Source organism: Durio zibethinus, chromosome 21, assembly GCF_047325235.1.
Source record: "Durio zibethinus cultivar Kanyao isolate XHJ-2024 chromosome 21, ASM4732523v1, whole genome shotgun sequence".
NCBI lineage: Eukaryota > Viridiplantae > Streptophyta > Magnoliopsida > Malvales > Malvaceae > Durio > Durio zibethinus.
The window spans coordinates 7,490,641-7,513,672 of record NC_143182.1 but is presented as its reverse complement, the minus strand read 5'-3'; the positions used below and the strand labels follow the sequence as shown (position 1 = coordinate 7,513,672).

Sequence of the window (23,032 nt, the reverse complement as noted above, 5' to 3'; positions counted from 1 at the left end):
TTAAAAATAATCATTTTATTTAATATTTTAAATAATTTTAAATTATTAAAATATTTAGGTATTATCTTGTTGCCAAATGCATCATTTGTTGTTTAGATATTTATTATTAATACAATAAAATAAAAAGTTTTCATCATATATATCAAAAAAATTATAGTAATTATATAAGAAATAATATACATAGATTGTTCTCACCAAACGAGTAAATTTAAATATAAAATGTTCTAAAAATGAAAAAAATCTTCGAGTATCACACTTGATCATAGTTTCTTTTAGAATATAATATTCTGTAAATCAAATGCCTTTTTAAAAAAAATCCATTTATGATAGTAGTTAGTAATAAAATCCATACTATGAGAAAAAATAAAAAAATCCCATATAACTACAAAATAAAACCAAAACACTTAGTTTTTTTCCCTATATTTAAAAAAATTAATCATGAAAAAAATTACATTTTTTTGAAAAATTTTATTTATTTTTGTTTTTATTTTTTAAAGATAATAAAAATCATGTTTCATTTGTAATTTTATAAGACTACAAAAATTAATATAGTGTAAAAATATAATTAAGTGATGATAAATAGGGAAATTTTTTTACTTTCCTTATTGCATTTAAAAGAATTTAGAGAGATAAGGAGTTCTGATTTTTTTTTGAAACTATTGAGATTGTAAGATTTTAGTGTGGGAAAAAAGTTTTTGAGCAAAACAAAAAAATCAAATTATGGTAAAATAAAATTTTGAGAAAAAGAGTTAAATTCAACCAATCAAACACACCTAAAATAATCCTTTATATGTTGCCGATGAAGTTTTGGTTTTATTCCGAAGAGAAAGTCCTAGTGCGAAGTATTAGGTTTAAATCCTATTATGTGTGTGTTTAATTATTTAATTATATTTTAATTTATTAATTGATTACTTAGTAGTTGTAACTTTATATGATACAATACTTGATTATAATTGTAATTATTTTTATACATAATTTCATTAAAAAAAAATCCTTTGCACGTTATAATCAATATACTTTACGTTAAGCAATTGAATCATGTTGGGCTTTTCAAGGTAGACCTTTGATTTAGTGTCCAATAGTAGTTTAAGCAGGCTGGCCCTTGAGGTTTTTTCTTTTTCTTTCTCTTTTTTTTTAAAAAATTGAATAGAACTTTGAAGTTACTTATATACAATTAAACTAAAATAAAAAATCGATTGAATACTGTTAACTTTATAAATAAAAAAAAAATTCCGGTTTTTATTTTCTTTTATAAGTTCCCAAAAAAACTAAGAAAGAAAATAAATTAAGATTTTGTTTATAATTTTTAAGGAAGGAAACATAAATTTTCTTAACCTTGACTTTATTTATAATTTCAGGGAGAATGTTCTGCTTGAACCCAAATTCAATTTGACGTGACACTCTAAACTCCACGAGCGGAGTTAAAAACTGGGCCTATTTGAGATGGCCCTTAACCTTTCGGGCTCAGTCAGAAATGTTCGTGGGTCAAGTTTGGTAAGTTAAACTTAAAATTGGACAAATTGCGTAATTCAAATTTTTCTTCCTACCACTTACTTTCGATAGGTAGTCGAAACTCTTCCCGTCACTCTTAAGTACAACAAAGATTGCGAAGACTTCAAAAAAAAAAAAAAAAATACAGACGAATTTCTTCGACATTTCTCGTACGTTTTCTTTTATTTTTTTTACTCGATCTAAAATATTTCTAAACCCTAGGGTTTTCCTTAATTATCTCTATCTTTTTCAAATTTTCAAATCTTGTAAAAAAAATTATTTGCAAGAATAAACGTCCGTTTTTTGGCGGTTGATTAAGTGAGAATGTGTTGGATTTTGATTGCAGGAAATGCCCAGAAGTCTATCTGGATTTCTGGTTCTCTTACTCTTCGTATCGATTTGCGAAGCGGCTTCGCTTTTTCAACCGATCTCCGATTCTCATCGATCTGCCGCTCTTGAGCTCTTCACTCCCGACCATGGATCCTTTAAATGGTTTTCTCAAACCCTAATCTTTTGTAACATACGATTTCTTGACTTCTACGTTTAGATGTTAAGAAAAGAAATTGGGTGAAAATGGAGAATAAATGCCGTTGAAGGTCAAACTTAATTAATTTAAACTCTTTTTTTTTTTAATTTATGATGAGAATTTGAGATTTTAGTTTCTTTTTTGTTTGAGTTCGAAGTAGAAAAAAGATATTTTAGATTAGGGTTTTAGGAATGCCTATCTTATTTGATGTAATTGATATCACCAGCTTAGAAGAGACCTACGAGGCCCTAAGAACATTTGAGCTTCTTGGAATTGAAAAGAAGCCTGATGTAACCGCCACCGCGTGCCGTTCAATTTCCGAAACCGTTGGGTCATCATCTTCAGCCCCAAAGGAACTTTTCTATGCTTTAAAAGCGAATAGCATAGCTAAATGCAAGATAAACGAGAAAGCTTCTCAGGTATTATTTGAATTTTGCATGCTGAAATGTGGTTCAAGAGCTTTAAACTTTGTTAAACCTGGAACCTAAAATTTTTTTTTTATTTTTCCTTTGCAAAAGGGTATTATTACAAGACTTAATGCTGCCATCAAGGGTGCAAGCTCGTTGCTTGACTTCTACTATTCAGTAGGAGGCTTGGTACTTATCAAGGTAATGAATGCCTGCGGTATATGGGTTATTATGATTTACTCCTTTTCTCTGCTTGCAGTTTAAGAAATTTTATGAGTTTTCTAGATGATTTATATACACATGCTTCAGCTTGTTATGTTGATCGTGAGACCTTATTTACCCTGCTTCTTTTCTACAGGTTCTATAGCTTTTAAGTTGTTTCTCACTTTTTCCTGCATACCTTCTAATGCATTGTTTGTTAATGCAGGATCAGAGTTCTAAAGCTGATGTTCATCTTGCTGACGCTGAGGGAGTTTTCCGCTCAGTCAAGGTTTGTTGCTATTACTAGATTTAGTTTAATGGTGAGGTTAAGATATGGTGCTGGGCCTTTCCGGGCGGGCTGAGGCCTATATTTTTTTTAGTCGGATTGTTATTGATGTGATGAGATTTGGGTTTGTGGAGGTGGCTTACTTCTTGAACTGACTCAAACTTCCATTATTATATTTATTTTAACATTTCCATTTCAGCTAACTTCTATGGCCTGATTTCAGTTGCAACATATATTTGTCATGGATGGATGATTTTATGTTACAAATTGTTGTCAGGCTTTCAGCCAGAGTGATGGCAGGTGGCGTTATAGTTCAAATAACCCTGAGTCTAGTGCCTTTGCTTCTGGTAAAGATTTATCTAAATTCTGTAACTTGTTTTCCCTAGACAATGTCTTGCAGAATCACCATATGGCTTGTTATATTACTGATGTTAGCTCTACAATAAATGTTGCTTATTCTTCTTCCCATTTATTATTGTTTAACTCAGTTGTATGATACTTATTTATTTAGGCTCGTCATATTCTTGCAGGAATAGCCCTTGAAACACTTGCTGGAATTGTTTCATTAGCATCTTCAGAAATTGACCAATCTTTGGTAAGTAGTAAATGTTGCTTGCTTTGATCTGGTAAAAGTTTTGACCAGTTCATGATTCTGAATCATTGATTAGCTCTAAATGGATGATAAGTTGCTCTCTCACTAATCTTCATTTACCTCCTTTTTGGAGGCAAACAATGTTTTTTAGCTTTGGATTTGGATTGATTATTTATTGTCCTATGTTTTTTTAACGGTTTACTTAATTCTCTAGCGACATCATCTGGGATATCTAACTTGGAGATGGGGATGGGTATTAATTCTGGTTTTTTATAGAAACATAAGTAGGGATTAGTATATACCAGACCAGATATCGGATTCTTTAGGGTTTTCTAAATTATTAAATTATTCTGTTGAGAAAAAGTGGATTATCGATTATTCTTCATGTTGTAATGAGGGCTATATTGGAACTCTTGTAAGGAAAAGTGGATTATCCTTCTTTTGATCATAGATCTACCTCTTTCTTTAGTGATGAGGGTTATATTAAACTCTAGGCCATCTGATTAAACTCCTTAAACCTTAATAAGCTGCAGAAGGATGTTTTAGGTCTGCAAATAATGCATGACTCATCAAATGAATCGATAATCATCCATATTCCTGTGACTTTTAAATATTTTTATTTATTACTTCGTTTATTCTTATGATGTTCGTTTTTGATATCAAATCATCTCTGCTCCAGTGAGCACAGTTTGCTTTTATCTTAATGTCTTGTTTTGGTTGCTTCTTATCTGTCTCTGTCAACCATTTTTATTGTCAGTCTGGGCATTCCATAATTTATCTTTGCTTACTGTTGGCAGATCAATACTCTAAAAAATGATATAAGAAAGCTTTTTGACATTGTTGAGAAATATGGTATGTAATTTTTCCTTTTTCCATTTATCATCTCTCAATCAAAAAAGGATGAACAGTTTTACTAATTTTAAATCTTATCTAGTCTGAAATTTGTTTTCTTTTTATTCTCTGTTAATCAAGTTATCTCTTTTCTCAGATGATGGGCCCCTTTACTTTGATGATAAACAACTTGATGATCGTGATTATGAAGGACCTTTGTCAACCACCTCATCTGTTGTTAGAGGGCTAACAGCATTTGCAGCAGTGACTCCTGGAAGTCTCAATGTCTGTTGGGAGAGCTTATTCATCATGCCTTTTTAACCCACTTGTCTTGGAATGTGTTCAAATACTTCTAGTTTGTGTCTGCAGCTTCAAGGGGACAAAATACTCGGATTGGCTAAATTCTTTCTTGGTATTGGAGTTCCTGGTGATGCCAAAGATTTCTTCAACCAAATAGACTCTTTATCTTGTCTGGAAAGTGACAGGTAAGGTTTTTTATTGGGCAGTTTTAATGTATTTGCATTTATTTAATATAATTTGATAATGACATTAGATTTCTTTTTGCTACCATGTTATGGAATTATTTCAATATCTTTTTATGACAGTGATATCTTAACCTTTGTTTAGTTTTTGTCGTTGAATAATAAAGTTTCTAGGTGACTGTTGAAAGAAAGTAAGAAATTATGAACGTGCTTATTTGTATATCTCTAGACCTCTAGTTTGCAGAAGTTTTTAGCTGTATTTTGTATATTCTGGAATTGAGCATAGTGTTTCTATACATGTTTTAATACTTGCTTTATGTCTTTTGAGGCTCAAAGAGATTGCCTTTTATCTTTTGAGACACAGAGATGAGCATTATTTTTTGTGTGGCATTGTCACCCTTTTCGTTGGTTTTGCATAATGAAGCCCTGGAGCTCACTGGACCTGTAACTTGCTATGCAGGTTTTCTATCCCACTGATCCTATCTCTTCCATCTACGGTGCTTTCGTTGACTAAAAAAGACTCACTCAAGGTTTGTCCCTAGTTAAAATCCTTGACATGAATAAGTAGTGACTTAAATGCTTCTAAAGTGGCAGAAATCTACCACCCAAGGATTGATTGTATTAAGTATTAGTGGCATTTCCATTTTGCTTCTGAAGATACTTGTGATGTTTGATGTAGTGTATGCTGACCCCTGTTCTGGTCTCTCTATCAAAAAAGGATCTTTTTTATTATCTTATTCAACTGCATCCAATTCATGATGCATGTTATTGGTGCATTGACTTGCTGTTCATCCCTTTTTCATTTTCATTCACATACTTAAGCCTCCTTGATTTATACCAGATTTGAAATCATTTAATCTGGTTTATAGGGTTTTGTTATTACTGACTGTTCCTTCTTCTACTCTTTGATATAACAGGTTAGAGTTAACACCTTGCTTGGTTCAAATGCACCAACTCTAACAGTGAAGCTTGTGGGAGCTTTTAATTCTGGTTCAAAGGATGCGTCTCTTGTTGAAAGCCAGGTCTGTTTTTCCCTCAAGTAGTGTTCATTTTGTTGGATATAATTCTGCTGCCTACAAGTTTTTAATTTTTGCATTTTTTATTCTGTTTAATTTGATTCAATGTTTGTAAATATTATCAAATACAGGAACTTAAGTTTGACGAGGAAGCTGGTGTACATATCTTGAACAACTTGCCGAAGAGTATTGATGTTGGAAGTTACACATTTGTTTTTGAGGTATTGTTCTTGTAGTTTATTCATGGATTGAAGCTTTACGTTCATCTGGCTTTCCATGACATGCGAAATTTAAACTTTTTAGATTGTTCTTCATGAACCTGAGCGTGAAAAGGTTTATTATACTGGAAGCCAAACAGAAGTACAAATATACGTCACAGGACTTATCAAAATTGAAAATGCAGAAATTACAGTACTTGACAGTGATCTTGCAAGCGTAGTAACACAGAAAAAGTATGTTGTCTGTTTCTTTTGCTTATGTTTTGTTGGCTTTTATAGTACATATAATTGATATAATTGATGACTGTCCGGGGTACTTGTATAATAACATCTGATGACACTTTTACAAGTTAGTGCCTAATGTGTTTGAATTTTTTTTTAACTGAATTCTGACCTTTTGTTTTATTCGTGGTCTAACATCCTATGCATATAGGCTAGATTTAGCTGGACAAAATGCTGTATCATTATCAGCAAACCACCTCCAGAAGCTGCGTCTATCCTTTCAGTTGACAACTCCTCGTGGACTTGCTTTTAAGCCACATCAGGTTCCTAATTCTAGTTGTCTTCATTTTGAACAAATGGTATTCTTTACAGCAGTTCGTTGCTAAGTTTGGTGGTTTGTAGGCATTGTTCAAGTTGAGACATGAGAGCAAGGTTGAGCACATCTTTGTGGTTGGAAACTCTGGAAAACAGTTTGAGATAGTTCTAGTTAAGTATCTTTCTGAGGTGTATGATGGATTAAAATGTTTGTATTATTTATAATTTTTTTTATATTAATCCTATATGGCTTGTCTTGTAGAATTTTCTTGGGCTGGTGGAGAAGTTCTTCTATCTCTCTGGTAGATATGAAATCGAGCTTACTGTTGGTGATGCTGTTATGGTAGGTGTTGCTTTTGCTCTTAGAAAATTTCAATTTGCATTAGTCCACAAATATGTTGAAATAAAATATATATCTTTTGCTTATTTCAGGAGAACTCTTTATTACGAGCTCTTGGACATATTGAGTTAGATCTACCAGAACCACCTGAGAAGGCGCCCCGGCCCCCTCCACGGTCTGCTGATCCTTACTCAAGATATGGGCCCAAAGCTGAGATAACACACATCTTCAGGGCTCCTGAAAAGCGGCCACCTAAGGAACTTTCTCTTGTTTTCCTGGGTTTTACCATCTTGCCATCACTTGGATTCTTGATTGGGGTGAGTCTTTCATGTTTTGCTGCTTATTATATTTTCATTCAACTAGAAAGTTATTGAGATCTGAATTTCTAATTTATTTTTTTAAAAACTTTTTTATGTTTGATCAAATTGTTTGAAATTGTTTTGGGTTCTGGTTACAAACTCAGACTGGTGTTACCCTACTTAATTCTCATAACTCATGCATATCTGTGTGTCTGTGGCATGCTGCATGCTCCTTCTTGTGGATTTTTCATAGCATTTTTCTTGGGGAGAGCCACTGGGTGCGTAATATCTTAGAAACAAGGATTTATTAGGATGGAAAACGAAAAAGTCTTAACAAGAGGTTTTGGGGCTATTGAGATCCAGCCTGGAAGAGAAAAAGCGTTTTGGTTCAATAGCATTCTTGGAGCTTGGTAAGCGATCTCTGTAGGAGATCTTTGGCATTTCAATTTGCAATCTTGTTGTTAAGGTATTGAGGATTGCAATAGGCCTGCTTTTAACTGTTTCTGTCTGGTTCTTGCATGCATGCATGCATGCATATGTTAGTAATATTTACTTTAATAATCTGCTCATGCTATCTTGAAACCCTTTTGATACTGGGTGAATATTGCTCGCTTTTACAGCTACTACGTTTAGGGGTGAATCTGAAGAACTTTCCTACCAAAGCCGTACCTGCCACATTTGCCATTCTCTTCCATTTTGGCATTGGAGCGGTTCTGTTGCTCTATGTGCTTTTCTGGTTGAAGGTTAGTATTATATGTATTATTATATACACTTATGGTGTGTTTGATGAACTAGATTATGATAAGATAGAATAAGATGATATTATGAATATAAATTAGATTAAATAATATCATCATATTTTGTGTTTGATGTGTGCAATGATTATATAGGATAATTTTATTTATTGGTTAAAATTATCTTTTCTCAAAATTTATACAATTTAAATTATTAATGTAATTTTTAAGGGTATAACACGACATGTAAATTCAATCACATGAATTAAAAATAATTTTTTCCATTTTAAGAGAATTGAATCATCCTATGCCAAAAGGATGATTAATCTTCCTTGCAATTTTATCTATTTCTTTAGATACAAACTTAACATGGTATGGAATGATTATCATCTTATTTTATTTATCATCATATGCACCAAATATGGCTTTAAACTAAACTCCTGGGCTAAAGTCAGTGGCCCTTTTTTTTTATATATATATATATATTTATTATGTCGTTAATATTTTTTATTTATCTTATTGGGTGCAGTTGGATCTATTCCAAACACTAAAACTACTTGGTTTCTTGGGAGTTTTCCTTGTGTTGGTTGGACATAGAATCCTTTCCCATTTGGCTGCAACATCATCCAAGTTGAAATCTGCCTGAGATGAATGAATGAAGAAAGAATTCCTTTACAAGCCTGATGTAAGAAAAATGAAATGGTCTGCTCTTTCGATAGGCAGATATGTCTCGGACATTTCAACTCAATTTTGTAGGCTCATTTGTTGTTTTTGACAAATTGAGTAATCTGTTACGAATCTTAGTAATTAGTGTTACGTCAAAGAAAATATGCCACTCCAATTTATTTGGTAGCAACACCAACATCAAGAGAACATGGCCTTTGATTAAAAAATATTTCTAATTTAAAGTGCTGAGTTGACTAAAGATATGTGGCTTCTTTGGATTGATGGTTGGAATTTGCATTTTGTACTTCTTTTTCTGATCTCTGCATAGCAGATATTGCTCTAGGTCCTTTGATTCTGATTTCTGCCACAGAAGCAATTAATGAGTGGGAGGAAATATACAGTGTTGATATATTTTTCTTTGTTGACACAGGTGAAGCTCAGAAATAAATAAGAATCAAATGTTTTATCAGAAGTGTGTAATTGTAATCATGCATTTTATTAAAAGAAATTAATTGTTGAAAGAATAATTCTCTTGCAGTCTAAGAATTTAACGAAAATAAATTGATAAAAAAAAAGGTGAAATGAACATAGGGTCAACATTCTGGATATGTGCCTATTATGTTATAGAGTGAAGATAGAAGATAAATGAAAGAGCATACAATTGTAGAAATCAGCATCGCCATTTCCTGGATTGGAACTTTGCAGTCGTCTTACTTATTTATTCCGATTCCTTGAGGCTTTCACTTGTAAGCCACGTTTTCTTTTGAATTATGAACACTGCATCATCCTCATCTTGCTCTGAGTCCGACTGAGAGTCTGCTGTCGCCACTGATTCCCAGTGTAATGCTCCTAAGTATTTCTTTATCAACTCCGCTACTGTTCTGTTATCATGAACAATTATGAAACCTTTTGGCCTCAATATACGGTCCATTTCTATTAATAAATCCACGATGCTACACTCTTTCTTTTCAATATCAGAGAAGACGGTCCAAGCATGAAGGAGATCATAAGTTCTTGGATAAGTTGAGAAGCTTTCACACCTGTTAGTTGCCGGCACAGGAATTTTAGCAACAAATAGGATACTTCAAGGCAGACTAAAATGAAATATATGAGAAAGGAAAAAAAAAAAAAATTCATGCCGTCAGATACTTAATTTTCTATTAGCTGTTAATAACTCCCTCAATCTGGGAGCTAAGGCTCTGAGAAAACTAAATAAGTATTGACCTCTCTGAACTCTAACCGACTGTATGATGAACATGTCTTTGCTGAAACCCTCTCCTTCTCCTTACTTACTCCCTCAAAGCAGGACCATACTAAATGAAGTGGTTACATATTAAACTACAAAAAAAATCAAATTACTTGTCTAATTTAAAATTTTAACATACCAGTTATGGACGGTTCCTATCAGGCCTCTGTCATATACTATCTTAAGAGTGTTGGGCCCATCTTCTGGTACCACATTCATAACCCAAACATCTTTGTCATTTACAGCAGCTGCAAATGAACCCAGGTTTGCCTTCATGTCCATTACATTTCTCACTGTATCAGACTCAATATGTGGACCCAAAAGATTCCAATAATTTTCAACTCTTCGCTGCCAAAGTTCCTGCAACACATCAATCCAGCCATAAACCAGTTTCTTCATGCATGTATTTGCTTATAAATGCAAATATCATGCAGACGTAAATAGGTGTAAGTCTTGTAACAGATTACCGTGTCCTTTACAAACATTTCATCAGAGTAGCCCAAATCAGCAAGACGAGGAGGTGGAGTAGTCAAACGAGCAGGCCAAGGAGCCAACCCACTCCCTTGTGCTCTCTGGATTTCTGATTGGGTTGAAAGAGAATGTCAACTTTCAATATTAATCTTTCTAGCATGGAAACAGCTTATAATGCAACAAGAAAGCAAGGTGCAAGCAGAGCAATATTTCTTTTGTCAAATACACATTTTATGTGCAACAGCTAAAAGAGAATTCTCCTCTTTATTTAATACGGTATTACTGATAAGTAATAATAGAGGTTTACTTCTCTAATTGTCATAAATATAAAAGAATAGATAGAAAATCTATCATTAATCCATACTTAATCCTGCCTTTCTGCATATAGTTTATAAAATGCAATGATTTTAAGATACCAGAAGATTGCACTTGGTAATTAGAAAATCTCATTGAAAAGGATTACAAGAGTGATTATACTCTAAAGTATGCTTTTCTTTCAAAAATAATGGCTTCAAAGTTAAAAGTCATTTCTATCTCAATAAAGTGCAGTGTTATACATGTTTAGTTCTAGTTTGCAGATTTGGTAGAAAAGTGACTTTAGTCTAAAGTCCTTAAACTTTATACTATTCTCTTCAGCACTTATATTTAGCAGTAGTCCATGTTTAATTCTATTTTGCAGATGATAAGAGTTGTAAGTACTTACTTTAGTCTAAATTCGCAAGAACTTCAAAATTCTCTACAACGTTTGTGTAGTATTTCATGGATAGACAAAGCGGACATCAGAAGATACATACCAGACAAGGGATCAGAAGATATATACCAGACAAAGGAGTAAAGGGCACAAGTACTCACGACTGGAGTAAGGAGTGATACAAGCTTCCATTGGAACATCCCACACTGCATCTGGATCATCATCAGATTTGCACATGGGAGGATGAGAACCAGGCTCTCTTTGCATGTAACAGTCATTTGTCAGGGGTTTGACCCAAATAACAGTTTGATTCCTTTTAGAAGCTATCTTCCAACACATTCGCTCCACGAGGGCACTCATTGCTCTCCAAATTCTCAGATCTTCTTCATCCTGGGCATATGCTTCAGGAGATGAATAGGCAAAATAACCTCCTGGCCTGAGTACCCGGTCCAGCTCCAAAAGAAGAATTCCATTCCTTTGAAGCCAATCAATCCTGCATCGAGAACAATGTGCAAGTTCAAATGATCTACTAGGGTAAGGAAGTCTCTTTGTCCCTAAAACACCGAGATATGCAGGAATTCCTCTCTCCAGAGCAAACTGGATCTGGTTTTGATGAACGTCATTTGGGGCTAAAGACATTGCAATGATATCAGAAGAAAGCAAGTATCCTCCAAAACTAGCAACTCCACAACCCACATCAAAAACTGTTCGGAGGTTTCCTTCATTGTTTAAAATGTTGTCTGGAAACTTTAGCATCTGCCAGTTGAAAACACAAATATGATTATTGCTGTATTCATCAGAGTGAAAGTTTCATATATTCAAATAACCCGTAATTTTTTTTTTCTTTTTCCTTCCTGAATAGGACAAATCACTTACATTTGCCATTGAAGCGATATACTTATCTGCCCCATAATGGAAGTGAGTTCCTCCTCCAGGAAATACAATCTTGTCACCTTTGACAACCATCCAATTCTGATCAGATTTTTCTGTTGCAAGGTGGGTATGTGGTATATTTGCTTTCCATACCTCATCCCTGCTTTTGGGCCACTTGATAGGGGTCTGAAACCATCAAGAACCAAAAATTTTATAATTCCTTAATCTGCACGGTAAGAAACATATGAAATTTTCTTAACTCCATTTAATGTAGAAAACTAGAGCAAGAGTTCACCTTGTATCCAGGTGGAGGAGGAATCAAACAATTGTAGCGTCTTTCAGGCAGTGGGCAATGTCTTTCATAGTGTTCCATCACAGATAAATCCAACTTCAATCTTGTTTGGTATATAAGATTCCTGTCTAGGCAAGGAATTAGCTCGGAATGTCGATCGTCACAAACCTTTGACAAACCAATGACGAGCAAAAACCAACTAATATCAGGTAACCCATAAACAAATATAGGTGCAAAATGGTACAAAGTTGGCTCATATAAATTGCACTCACAGGGAAACTCTTTACTATAACACCATCATCTCCATCTTCAAGATGTTTATCAGAAGAATCAGCAGTTTCTTCATCCCCACGCCAGTAAGAAGAACCAAGTTTCCTCAAAGATTTACTTCCATACTCAAGTGCAGATGAACCATTGTTCCGAGTATATGCATAGAAGCAACCACAACAGATAACCAAAACTACTATCCAAGTGACTAACCGTTTCTTTGGATTCACATCAGCCCTTCCCCTTGTCATATCTTTTTCGAGCAAACCAAGAAGAAAGAGGAAAAAGAATCTCCCTTCTACTTTGACTTCAACATGCAAATAAGATACAGAGTTAGAGATCTTTGCAAACCAAATTATTGGATTCAAAAGACCAACTATATATAGATTTAATATCCAAACTAACAAATCAATATTTCAATCACAGAAAATACCTCAAATTAGAAGTAACTTTTTTGAATCCCTGCTCGCATATCCACCGGAAACTGACAAAGAAATTACAAAATTTCAAAAGCAGTTGATGCAAAAAGACCCACATAACTCATCGTCAGCTTCTCAGCAATTACTAAATTCAAAACCATTGATTCTAATGAATGAATGCATGACATAAGACAATTTAGAGGGCTAAACCAGGGCATTGGATCCAATAGAAGACACTAAACAAACATTGGCAGTGAAATAAATAACAAAGCAACAGTTTTTAAATATATATATTATTACCTTGTAAAAAAAAGCCAAAATCTCCCAAGTAAAGAAAAATCTTGCAGAGCACAAAGAGAAAAAAACCCAGATCAAATTGAAAACACCCAGTTTCCCAGTTTCAGTAATATACAAATAAAAGCATTGAAATTGATGATTAATACCATAGCAAACGTTAAGAGTAAGTAGTAACTAGTAAAGCACCGACAGTTACATTGTCAAATACAATTTGACATCCAAAAACAAAAGCTTTGAGAGGGATAGAATAGACCCACTTCAGTCATTCAAAGCTTCAAACTTTTTCCACCTAAAAAATAATAACAAAATATCAAATAAGAAAAAAAAAAAATGCTGTCGGCAACATGGGCAAAAAGGCGGAAAAAAAAAATGCATGTAGATACTGTATTCTTTACATACCTGTAAAGAAAAAGAGGTGTTAATTGAAATCAAAATTTTTCCAAAAGAGGACAGAGCACTGAAGAAGCTTTTTGAACATTCAAAAAAGGAAAGTTCTCTTCTTTTTTTTAAATGTTAAAGCTGTATCTGGTCTCTGTTTTAAGGCTGTCAGTAAGTTAGCAGATGAGAGGACAGAGATAGAGACAGAGGCAGAGACGAAGTTTAACGACAATGAGGGCTGTCGTTTGGTTAGTTTCGAATTCAGGTATATACGCCGGTTTTTCTGGGGATTTTGTTACAGATTTAGAAGAATTCTTTCTTTCTTTCTTTTTATTCTACAGTCAAATGCGGCTCAAATTAAAAAAAAAAAAGCATTTTATTTTGTTGATTTGGATAAATAAATTAAAAAAAACGTTTTTTATTAATGGAAATTGGAAGAACATTTATCAGGTTATTTTGTTAAATATTTTTTTAATTATTTTGATTTATTTTTTTGTTATATGTAATATTTAATTGCATAATAAAAATAATTAATTTCTCTTACTCCAATATTCAAACTCCAATTTTTAAAACGTAATCTTAAATTTTAATTGAAGAATTATTTTGATTCTTGTTTTAATTATATAATTATTTTTTAATAATTTTTATAATTTTACTATTAGATAAAATTATTAAAAACAAATAAAAGATTAAAAAAATATTTTTTGAATAAGAAATTAGCAAATAACGCTCTTTTTTATTATGTCTGGTAATTTATTTTTTGTATTCACAAGTGAAGTTATATTATTGCAATTAAAAATTGATATTAGTATTAATCAAAGACATTAGAAAGTTGAAATGTAATATTTAGTTTAAGGTGACAAAGGTTTTCACCACCATTTGATCAATAATTGAATAAAAAAATTAAGTGAAAAATTTTATGCTAAATTTGTTGAAATCATTAATTTTCTTTGACAAAATTTAATTTTATTATTAAGCTAAAACATGAATACAGTTGAATTTGAGATTTAATTTGATTAATTTAAAAAGTGATTTTTAAAAAATAATATCTATTAAATATTTAATATGAATTTTAATATTTATAATTTTTTTTAAAGTTTTTCAATTATGGATTATCTTTGTATTTATTTTCATTTGTTATTAATTTAAATATTTAATATAAAAATAATATGATATAAAATTGTAATTGGAGTAAAAAATTTCTTCAAAATATACTATTTGATTGAAAAATTTGAAGATTTCTATTTTATTTTAGTTCATGTAAAGTTGATTGACACTTAGATAAATTAATTTATTATTAAAATTATTATTTAAAAAATTTATGTACGTAATATTTTTTTAATTATGTAAATAGTAGGATAAGAGGATATTTAAAAATAAATTAAAAATTTCAAAAAAATCTTAGGTCACGTGAAAAGAAAAAGGTGTTAAGTTTATGAAAAAAAAAAAGGCCAAAAAAATTTATGAAAAAATGAAAGTGATTTATTTTTCATCATTATTATATCATATTGCAAATATTATAAATACACGTCACTAAACCGAAAGTTCCAAAACCGAGAAGTGGGCGGCGCCGCCAACGTCCGAATTACCGTTGGTGTTAAGGTTCCAAATTAAATTTTAGGGTTTTTTCTTTTTCCAAAAGCTCTCCCTTAAAGATGGAGAAAGGGAAAAAACGCAGAAGAGAAGAAGAAGAAGAAGAGATCGAGGCCAAAAATAGCGATGCTGATCATTCTCTTTCTCTCGGTATAAAAGCTGACGCTTCAAACAAATTACTACCAGTTTCCTTTTCGTATTTTAGCGAATGTTTTTCATGACTGCTGTCTGATTTCGCAGAGAAAAATCTTAGCTTTAGCGACACTTTGATGGCGCTTCGTATAATGCGAGCCCAGTTTCCTCAAATTGATAAGGTTAGCACTCTACTCTACTCCTAATATCTCTACCTTTTATTCAAAAAATTTTATTTTGCAATTTTCAATTAAAAATCAAGTTTTTTTTGTTTTAAATTTTTTATATCAACTTTTGTTTAAAGCTATAAAGCTAAAATCCTTTCATTTGATTTGGTTCTGTTTCAAGGTCGCAATTCAACCTTTCATTTTGCAGTCACAATTGTATAGCAGTGTAAAGGATAGAACTCAAGTGGATAGGGAGCTAGAGGTTTGGTTCCTTAAACTTCAAATTTAGTATATTATTTAGGATGCAAAATTGTTCCTGAACTATGATTCAATTTTAAGTTTGGCCAAAAATTTGTTTTATTAATTGAATATTGAGAGTATCATTTATAAAGTTATTTTTTTATATGCTGTTGCAATTTGAAGTAAATGTTGCTACAACTATACAAGTTATTAAACAAACAGAAAAAAAAAAAAACTTTACAAGTTATTTTATTTAGTTGAGTGTTTGGCATGTTGTTGGTTTACATTTTGTGCTGAAGCCTTGAATTTTATATCCCTTTTTTAGAACTTTATTCTATGAGATGTATCTTTATGTATTTTTTTCTAGGGCATCATGTGGTTTCCCAGGAGAAAAAGGAGTCACCTACTTTCCAATTAGATCCACATGCATTTTGTAGATTTTAGTTAGACATGTACGTTTCGTGGCTAACACATTACACATCATGTGTTTCTTGGTAAAACACATATTTGGGACATGTTTGGTGACTGAAACGTGATAAGAAAAGATTCTAACTACCTGGACAGTAAGTACCTAGTTCTTGTGAAGTGAGCATGTAAATGTTCATGTTTATTAGGAGTTTCTTTGATTGGAATATTTTCTTGCAACTTTTTTCTCTGAATTCATAAATAGAATAACTTTTTACTCAGTCCCATGTGGTTTTTGTAATATGTTCTCTTTTCTGCAGTCTCTAAGGAGGGAGAAAGCAGTGCGTGTTTTCAAACTAAATAGTGGGCAAGATGATCATGGCATAATGTTTTTAGATGATTATATAAAAGAGGTTGGTTGATTGATGTTTGTAAATTCTTTTGATTGAGGATGATTAGCTTGTCATGTTAGTTGCAACTTTAATGTTAATTAATTCAAACTGAGGCCTGTTACATATAATCTGAGCTGGCTCTGATTGAGGTATTAAGCTTTATGGTGCTTGGTATTCTTGGCAAGGGATGTTTGTTTAGTAGCAAGGCTAACTATTGTAGGCTACCTTTTGACTGATTTCTCTGTCCATAATATTTACAGATAGAACATGTTGTCAAAAGAATTGAAAAAAGGAAACAAGGTGATCTTGAAGTTTTTAAGTGGTTTAAAGTGCATGTTATTGAATCCAAGCTGGAATCTAGCATTGAACATCAAGAACTTGTGAGTGATCCAAACATCAATGAACTATGTTGTTCGTTTACTTTCTACTCTGCTTGAGATAGATATAATTTTGTGTTTGTTAGAACCTTCAGTCAACAATTGCATTCTGCAAGTACAGTTTTGAGTCATTTTGTGAACCATTTTTCTATGTGCCTGTGTTTGTATGTCTGATTGCTTCTTTCTGTTTACCATGCATATCCATTTAATGCATTTTTGGTGCACCTAGTTTTTCCCCCTTTATAAGGAATTGTCTTGAAAGTTCCTTTGAGGAATATTTGATCTTGTTTAGAAAATTAGTAGATCCTAGCCATTACATGTCTGTTTCATATTTAGTTTGGATCTCCAGCTTTTGTTCCTTTTTTATTTTTTATTTGGTCTCTAACTGTATTAAATATTGGCAAACAGAACAGGCAGACCCATATTATCTTTTTCTTTTATCGGGTAGAGGCAGTCATATTTGTTGAAAAGGCAGACCAACATTATGCTACTTTAGTACCTAATTTTAATCTCTTAGCACACCTACCTTTTACTTGGAGTTTGACATGCCAAAAAACTTTTGCTTTTTTAATATGTTGATGTCCTCTACAGAAAAATTCACTACTTGTGCTGCATTTCAAGTGGCTCCGACCATTTCCTTAAGTGACAATTATGGATCTATAGCCTACCTGTAATCTCGTATTTTAGGAGCATTCTGAAATTTGTTTTTTTGATGTTCATATCATGTGTTATTGCTGTTATTATTAATAGTATTATTATTTTTGGGTGCTGATGTATTTAGTTATTTCAGTATACGTTTGGTGTGCATGACATACTTATCAATTTTTTGTGATGTAAAAATTTTAAAATAATTTTGAGTATTACTAATTATCAGGTTGTTTATCTAGTGGTAGACTCATATATGTATGTATATATATGACATATGGGTTAAATGTGATGACTCCAGAGATCTTATATTATGAAACTTTCATGTTGCGTAAGAAGATATTAACTAATCTTTTATGAATGTCTTGTCCTCAGGACTTATGTTCTTTCTACTTTCATTTTAATAATTTTCTTTTTAGAATGTTACCTTAACCTGTTTAGGTTACCATTTGCTGTGCATGCAATTTTGTCTCTATAATTTCATGGTTTTGCTTGTCTTTGCTGCAGTGTTCACTCTTATCACTAGGGGGAAGGGTGAAAGATGAACACATATCCCTCCTAATCAATGCTGGCCTTATTGTAAGAGAATTTTGCTTTTGGTGAATTTGTCATATTGTTTCAGTTTGTTGAACTGCGTTTCTTGGGTACTGTATATTTTGTGGCTATTTTGCCTTGGTATATCATAAAAACAATTTCGTATATTAAATTCAGTAATTATATCAAGCTAGAATTACATCCTGTATTATGAGTGCCATCTGGATGGGTTTATTAGAATGCACAATTGTAAACTTGTACGTGTGTGCGCATGAAAATGCTTTTCACTTATTTTTTATTGGTATTTAGTTGAATGGATTTTTTTTTTCCTTTTAATTTTCCACCATATGGTACTTATGCAATTCCATTTCCCTCTAATTTGCTTTATTTTTTCATCTTATTGCATAGTTGCATTGAACATGTTTGATTTCTCCCCAAGTGTGTTCCTGTTCTAACAATGGCATTTCCTTTCAGACTCGCCAATTGATTGATCCAACTATGTACTGGTTTGCAATCCCAAATATTGGTTCAATACTGAAAGGCCTCTCCCAGGTAAATAAACATTTTAAGTTAATTTTCCTGCACTAACCAGTGGGATGTTAATATTTGCTTGTCACATTCCATTCCTTACAAGTTCACTGAGTTTAAGTATTTGGACTCACCAGGCATGTTGGGCTCCTATGATTGTGAGGCAATATGACAGGTTTTATTTTGCAAAGAGGGGAAGAATGTCTATCCCTGATATGTTGATTGCTTTTGTACCTGAAGTTGTGAGCATATGGTGAATTAGGTGCTTGGAAATATAAATATACTACCAACTCATCATTGGAACCATACGCTAACATGGAATGTTAGATTTTGCTGGTTAGAAAAAGGAGTTGAACAGAAATTTAAGACCAAATCCCATTGAATCCTTTTATGTTATTTTTGGTTCCCAATGGTCAAAACTTTTGGTTTCACCTATTTGGTTTCCATCAAATTAAAAGGTCAGAAGGAGCCTGAACTTTGAAAGTGGATGCAATATTAAAATCTGTGGACTTTACTTGAGTATGAATTACATAGATAAATATCCTCCAAAACTTTTCAAACATTTTGCATTTCACCAAGTACTTTGAATAATTTAGATGCTGCTTTGGTCTAACAAAGTTAGAGTGCTTTTAGATTTTATAATAAGATATTTTAAGTCCTCTACTCTGTCAGCGTTGTGCTTAAAGTGTTCTTATTATGCTCGGTATTCAGGGAAGGAAGGAACTCCTCTCTCTTTTAAATCGTAGAAGATATAGAGAGATGATGTTGGCTGCTTTGGAAAAGAAGCGGCTTCGATTGTCTCCTCTTGATATGAGGTTTCACCTTCGTGACTTGATTGGATCTGGTCATCTCAAAACTGCCCATACACCAACTGGTATGGTTGTTCGGGTTTCAAAAGAATAGAACTCAAGAAGATACCACTAGGAGTGACAGTTAGATTATATTGCTTCTCTTTGGGCTCAGTCTTGAATATGAGGTGTAGTTACCAATTCAGTTGAGTCATTAGCTTTTAATGCTTTAAATTGCCTGCTAATAGAATGATGAAAAATTTTGATTAGGTTGATGAATGAACAAAAGACAACCATTGTCAATGCAATCATTCACATCAGCATGGAATGCTGGATGAAGTGAGTGTCTTCTCTTCTAAATCTTGTATTATTCATTTATTTGGCAACCTTCCGTGATTGATTAAACTGCTGTAAGGCTTAACACTAATAATATTTCAGTTGATTGCTTGTCATGGTGATCAATTGCAAATTCATGAGGTTGTTTTGCTTCTATCAACTTGCCAATCTAATATTTCAGTGCTTTAACGTTGATCTCCCCATGTTTAAAGTGAAGTGAACCACTGTAAATGACCTTTATTCAATTAAGCTGACCCTGACCTTAACTCAGAGAATTTGAATTTGTATACCAAGCTGCTGAAAATCTTAATTTTTTTAAATTGAGAATAAACCTTAAACTCCACTATAAACACCATAATACATATTAGAAAACAAAAGCGTTCAAAAGTGAAACTTTTTTGGTAAACATCTTGACCATATTTATAAACACTCTCTTTTATATGTATAATTGTTGTATTCGTATGCTTGAATGAAAAAAAAAAAAAAGAACAGTAAAAATCAACTTCCCCTTAAAATATTGAACATTTAAAAGATCCTAATATATAAGACCAAACTGTTTAAAACAAATTTAAAAGAGAAGATACATGCTACTTTATTTGTTTATTTTAATTATAAAGACCCTTGTGATGACCAATTTATTGATGGTTTTCTTTAAAAAAAAAGTGACTTTTCTAGTTCATAAATAATTCAATTTGACCAAGAATTAATATATTATATATATGTATGTATGTATGTATGCATGTATAGGCATGCCTAAGATTTGAATCAATGGGGGTAAATAATTAATATCAAATTGTAAGGTTGGAATGGAGAATCTTAATGTTTTTGACAATGGTGCAGCTGTCACCTAGTGCAATCTTAAATTAGAACGATTATATAGATGTTGCAGCAACACTTGTTAGTTTTATATTTATATTTGATCTTGGTGTAGCTAGAATCTCTAGGAAAATATTTTGCTTTGCTTGCAAACCCATGTAAAGAGAGAAAGTCCTTGATATGGTCTCATACTAACTTGGCTTTTATGCCATATAGCTTAGAATTTTAGGCAGTTGATGAAATTTAGCACAAGGAAAAAATCAGTTGAATTGAGTGACATGACCATTTGGTTAAAAGTAAGGATATCAACCTTCTATCTGAAATAAATGCATTCCTCAGAAAGTCACCTATTCTATCAGGGGACTATATTTTATTCAATGAAACACAATGCATACACTGGTAAATATGATTTGAGGGGACAAGCTGTGAGAATAGTTGCCTGACTACGATTTAATTGTAGATGTTGGATAAGAAGTTAATGTTAGAGAACTTATGCTTCTATTCCGTCTTTACTTCCTCTACAGTCTACTGTGAATTCTTCTCATTGATCGGGTTTGCAACTATCACCATCTATGAGAGCTGATGTTACATCTTCTAAATTTTGCATATCTGATATTGTTACATCAATTGTATTGTCATACTAACTGGAAAGAGAGGGAGAGAGAGAGATGTAGGACCAGCAAGATTTTAGAGTCTTGTGATCTCTGTGCAGATATGGCTTCTAGTAGGGCAATACATGCAGAACTGGATTCTTGTTGTCTGCACTTCATAATTAGGACAATTCATTGTTGAATGATTATTTTTTGGGGTCCATGATGTTGTGGACTTGGATGGTCATTAATAGCCAGTACGAGTTTGTCATATTTGCATTCTGATCTCATAAATGTGATAAGATTTGTCGAAGAACATTAATCCCATTAGAATATGGTACTTTTTCATTTATGCCATAAGGTGGAAAGCTTTCATCCGGTGCATGTCTTGGCTATTTGCTTCAAATACAAAGCCCATTCACCCTATTGGCCTGTATATACATTTTTATATCGTTATTCGTTCGGTTTTCTTGGCATAATCCACTTGATCTGGTTGCTTATATTTATTTTATTATCTCAGATGAGTCGGTTTCCAGTTGCTTGTTCATAGAATTATTAGATGTGAAAATTGAATGTGGATTTATGCTTGATGGTGAGAGTATTGATGTGTATGGCTTACTTTTGAAAAGTGTGTGTTGGTTTACGGATTTCTCTGGTTCCGAAACCGGTTTCATATTTTTTTACTATGCTCAGTTGATTAAAGCTTTATTTGAAAACTCGGCATTTGCATTTTTACGAGAAAAGGTGCCAAGATACGTGATTTGAGACTGTACATTCTTTATAGGGACTGGATCAAATCCAAAAGTATGCAAGGGATTTATCACATGATTTGCAAGTGATTCAGCTTTTTTTTTTTTTTTTTGTTATTGTTTTTTTCATCTTTTAAAATTTCTATGTCATGTACCGTAAATAAATGTTATTATTATAGAATTTAATAATAATATAGTTTTGTTTGGACATGATTACATCAATGCTTGAATAATATGAAAGTAGAGGTGTAAGATGTACCCAACGGTACGACTAAATTAGCTTCCGGGCATCTTCCTCTTCCTGCCAAATTTTGAGCCCTATTGTACCATGGAAAACAATCATGTTCATGGTGGTTCTCATCCAAGTGGACTCATCAGCATCTGGATGCTGACCGCTAATCACAACCCACCTTGTCTGATTGGTGATTTCTTCGGCCGGTCTATGCAACCAAGTTCTCACCGTCATTTCTTACAAACTGACAGCTCAGGGTTTCGTCGAAAGGTTTCGCTAACTCGTTTATATATTCCCATTTTCAAACAATGATGGTTTTTTTTAGTACTTTAGACTAATAATTAAATCTTGATTAATGAAATTAAGAATTTAATATTTTATTAAACGCATGATTGTGGACAAAATGGTGATTTTACTCCCATTAACTTCATCTTATTTGTGGACATTCTTAGCTGTTTTCCTCTCGATCGGCGTCCTTCTCCAGACATTTAAAACCATTGGGATTGAATATTGATGCTTTCGATTTTTCGAGTTTCATATCATATTAATCCAATGAACTTGACATGAAATAAGTTAATCATGTTGATTTAATGTTTTCAAAAATTTCCACACCCTTTTGGATTTATTAGGAGCTATCAAATTGAGCAAATATGTTTCATGACTCTGAAATGAAATTATGACTCAACCTGACCACCTAATAATAATATTAATCTTAATTTCAACTTCTATCCAAAATTAATTATCAATTTGGTAATTATGTACAATTTATGTGTTTTTTGGTTGTTTTTTTTAAATCAAGATGGGGTATAGGAATCTCTGTACAGGGTATTTAACAAGAGCCTTGGGGGGAATATTCGTTACTGAAAGAATTAAAATCAAAGTGAATGAAAAAGCTTTACATAATAAATATGAAGTCACGAAGCTTTACATAATGATTTTGAAAGGCAT

General features: G+C 32.5%; 3 protein-coding genes across 22 annotated transcripts; 2 read left to right on the top strand and 1 right to left on the bottom strand.

Annotated features, from left to right (window-relative positions):
• The first annotated feature begins 1,590 nt into the window (after window positions 1–1,590).
• On the top strand, window positions 1,591–8,885 carry LOC111305299 (dolichyl-diphosphooligosaccharide--protein glycosyltransferase subunit 2-like). The gene is made up of 20 exons (XM_022902688.2): window positions 1,591–1,661; window positions 1,838–1,983; window positions 2,244–2,436; window positions 2,536–2,625; window positions 2,852–2,914; window positions 3,189–3,258; window positions 3,442–3,506; window positions 4,301–4,355; window positions 4,492–4,619; window positions 4,704–4,819; window positions 5,277–5,346; window positions 5,734–5,838; window positions 5,964–6,053; window positions 6,136–6,284; window positions 6,484–6,595; window positions 6,675–6,758; window positions 6,850–6,930; window positions 7,020–7,244; window positions 7,847–7,969; window positions 8,490–8,885. The coding sequence occupies exons 2-20, from the start codon at window positions 1,841–1,843 to the stop codon at window positions 8,604–8,606; spliced, it is 2,079 nt and encodes a 692-aa protein (XP_022758423.2). The 5' UTR covers window positions 1,591–1,661; window positions 1,838–1,840; the 3' UTR covers window positions 8,607–8,885.
• A 218-nt stretch (window positions 8,886–9,103) lies between these two features.
• On the bottom strand, window positions 9,104–13,904 carry LOC111305300 (putative methyltransferase PMT3). 5 transcript variants are annotated; one of them, XM_022902690.2, is made up of 11 exons: window positions 13,582–13,901; window positions 13,329–13,471; window positions 13,186–13,225; window positions 12,900–12,950; window positions 12,472–12,773; window positions 12,203–12,367; window positions 11,911–12,093; window positions 11,196–11,790; window positions 10,340–10,452; window positions 10,012–10,232; window positions 9,104–9,666 (listed from the first exon to the last, which is right to left on the bottom strand). In XM_022902690.2, exons 5-11 carry the CDS (start codon window positions 12,715–12,717, stop codon window positions 9,345–9,347), a joined length of 1,845 nt encoding a protein of 614 aa, XP_022758425.2. In that variant the 5' UTR covers window positions 12,718–12,773; window positions 12,900–12,950; window positions 13,186–13,225; window positions 13,329–13,471; window positions 13,582–13,901; the 3' UTR covers window positions 9,104–9,344. The 5 variants fall into 5 exon arrangements, with proteins under 5 accessions (XP_022758425.2, XP_022758426.2, XP_089606981.1 ...); XM_022902691.2 differs by lacking the exon at window positions 13,186–13,225; XM_089750855.1 differs by lacking the exon at window positions 13,186–13,225 and having other exon boundaries at window positions 13,379–13,471.
• Window positions 13,905–14,982: 1,078 nt separating this feature from the next.
• On the top strand, window positions 14,983–22,060 carry LOC111305304 (Serine/Threonine-kinase). 16 transcript variants are annotated; one of them, XR_016331552.1, is made up of 10 exons: window positions 15,016–15,303; window positions 15,394–15,467; window positions 15,634–15,714; window positions 16,418–16,510; window positions 16,750–16,869; window positions 18,019–18,090; window positions 18,520–18,597; window positions 19,285–19,549; window positions 19,632–19,700; window positions 21,888–22,060. XR_016331552.1 is itself a non-coding variant. In XM_022902712.2 (8 exons), exons 1-8 carry the CDS (start codon window positions 15,216–15,218, stop codon window positions 18,828–18,830), a joined length of 726 nt encoding a protein of 241 aa, XP_022758447.2. In that variant the 5' UTR covers window positions 14,990–15,215; the 3' UTR covers window positions 18,831–19,266. The 16 variants fall into 16 exon arrangements, 3 of the variants coding, with proteins under 3 accessions (XP_089606983.1, XP_022758447.2, XP_089606982.1); XR_016331554.1 differs by having other exon boundaries at window positions 21,848–22,060; XR_016331556.1 differs by having other exon boundaries at window positions 21,797–22,060.
• The last annotated feature ends 972 nt before the right edge of the window (window positions 22,061–23,032 follow it).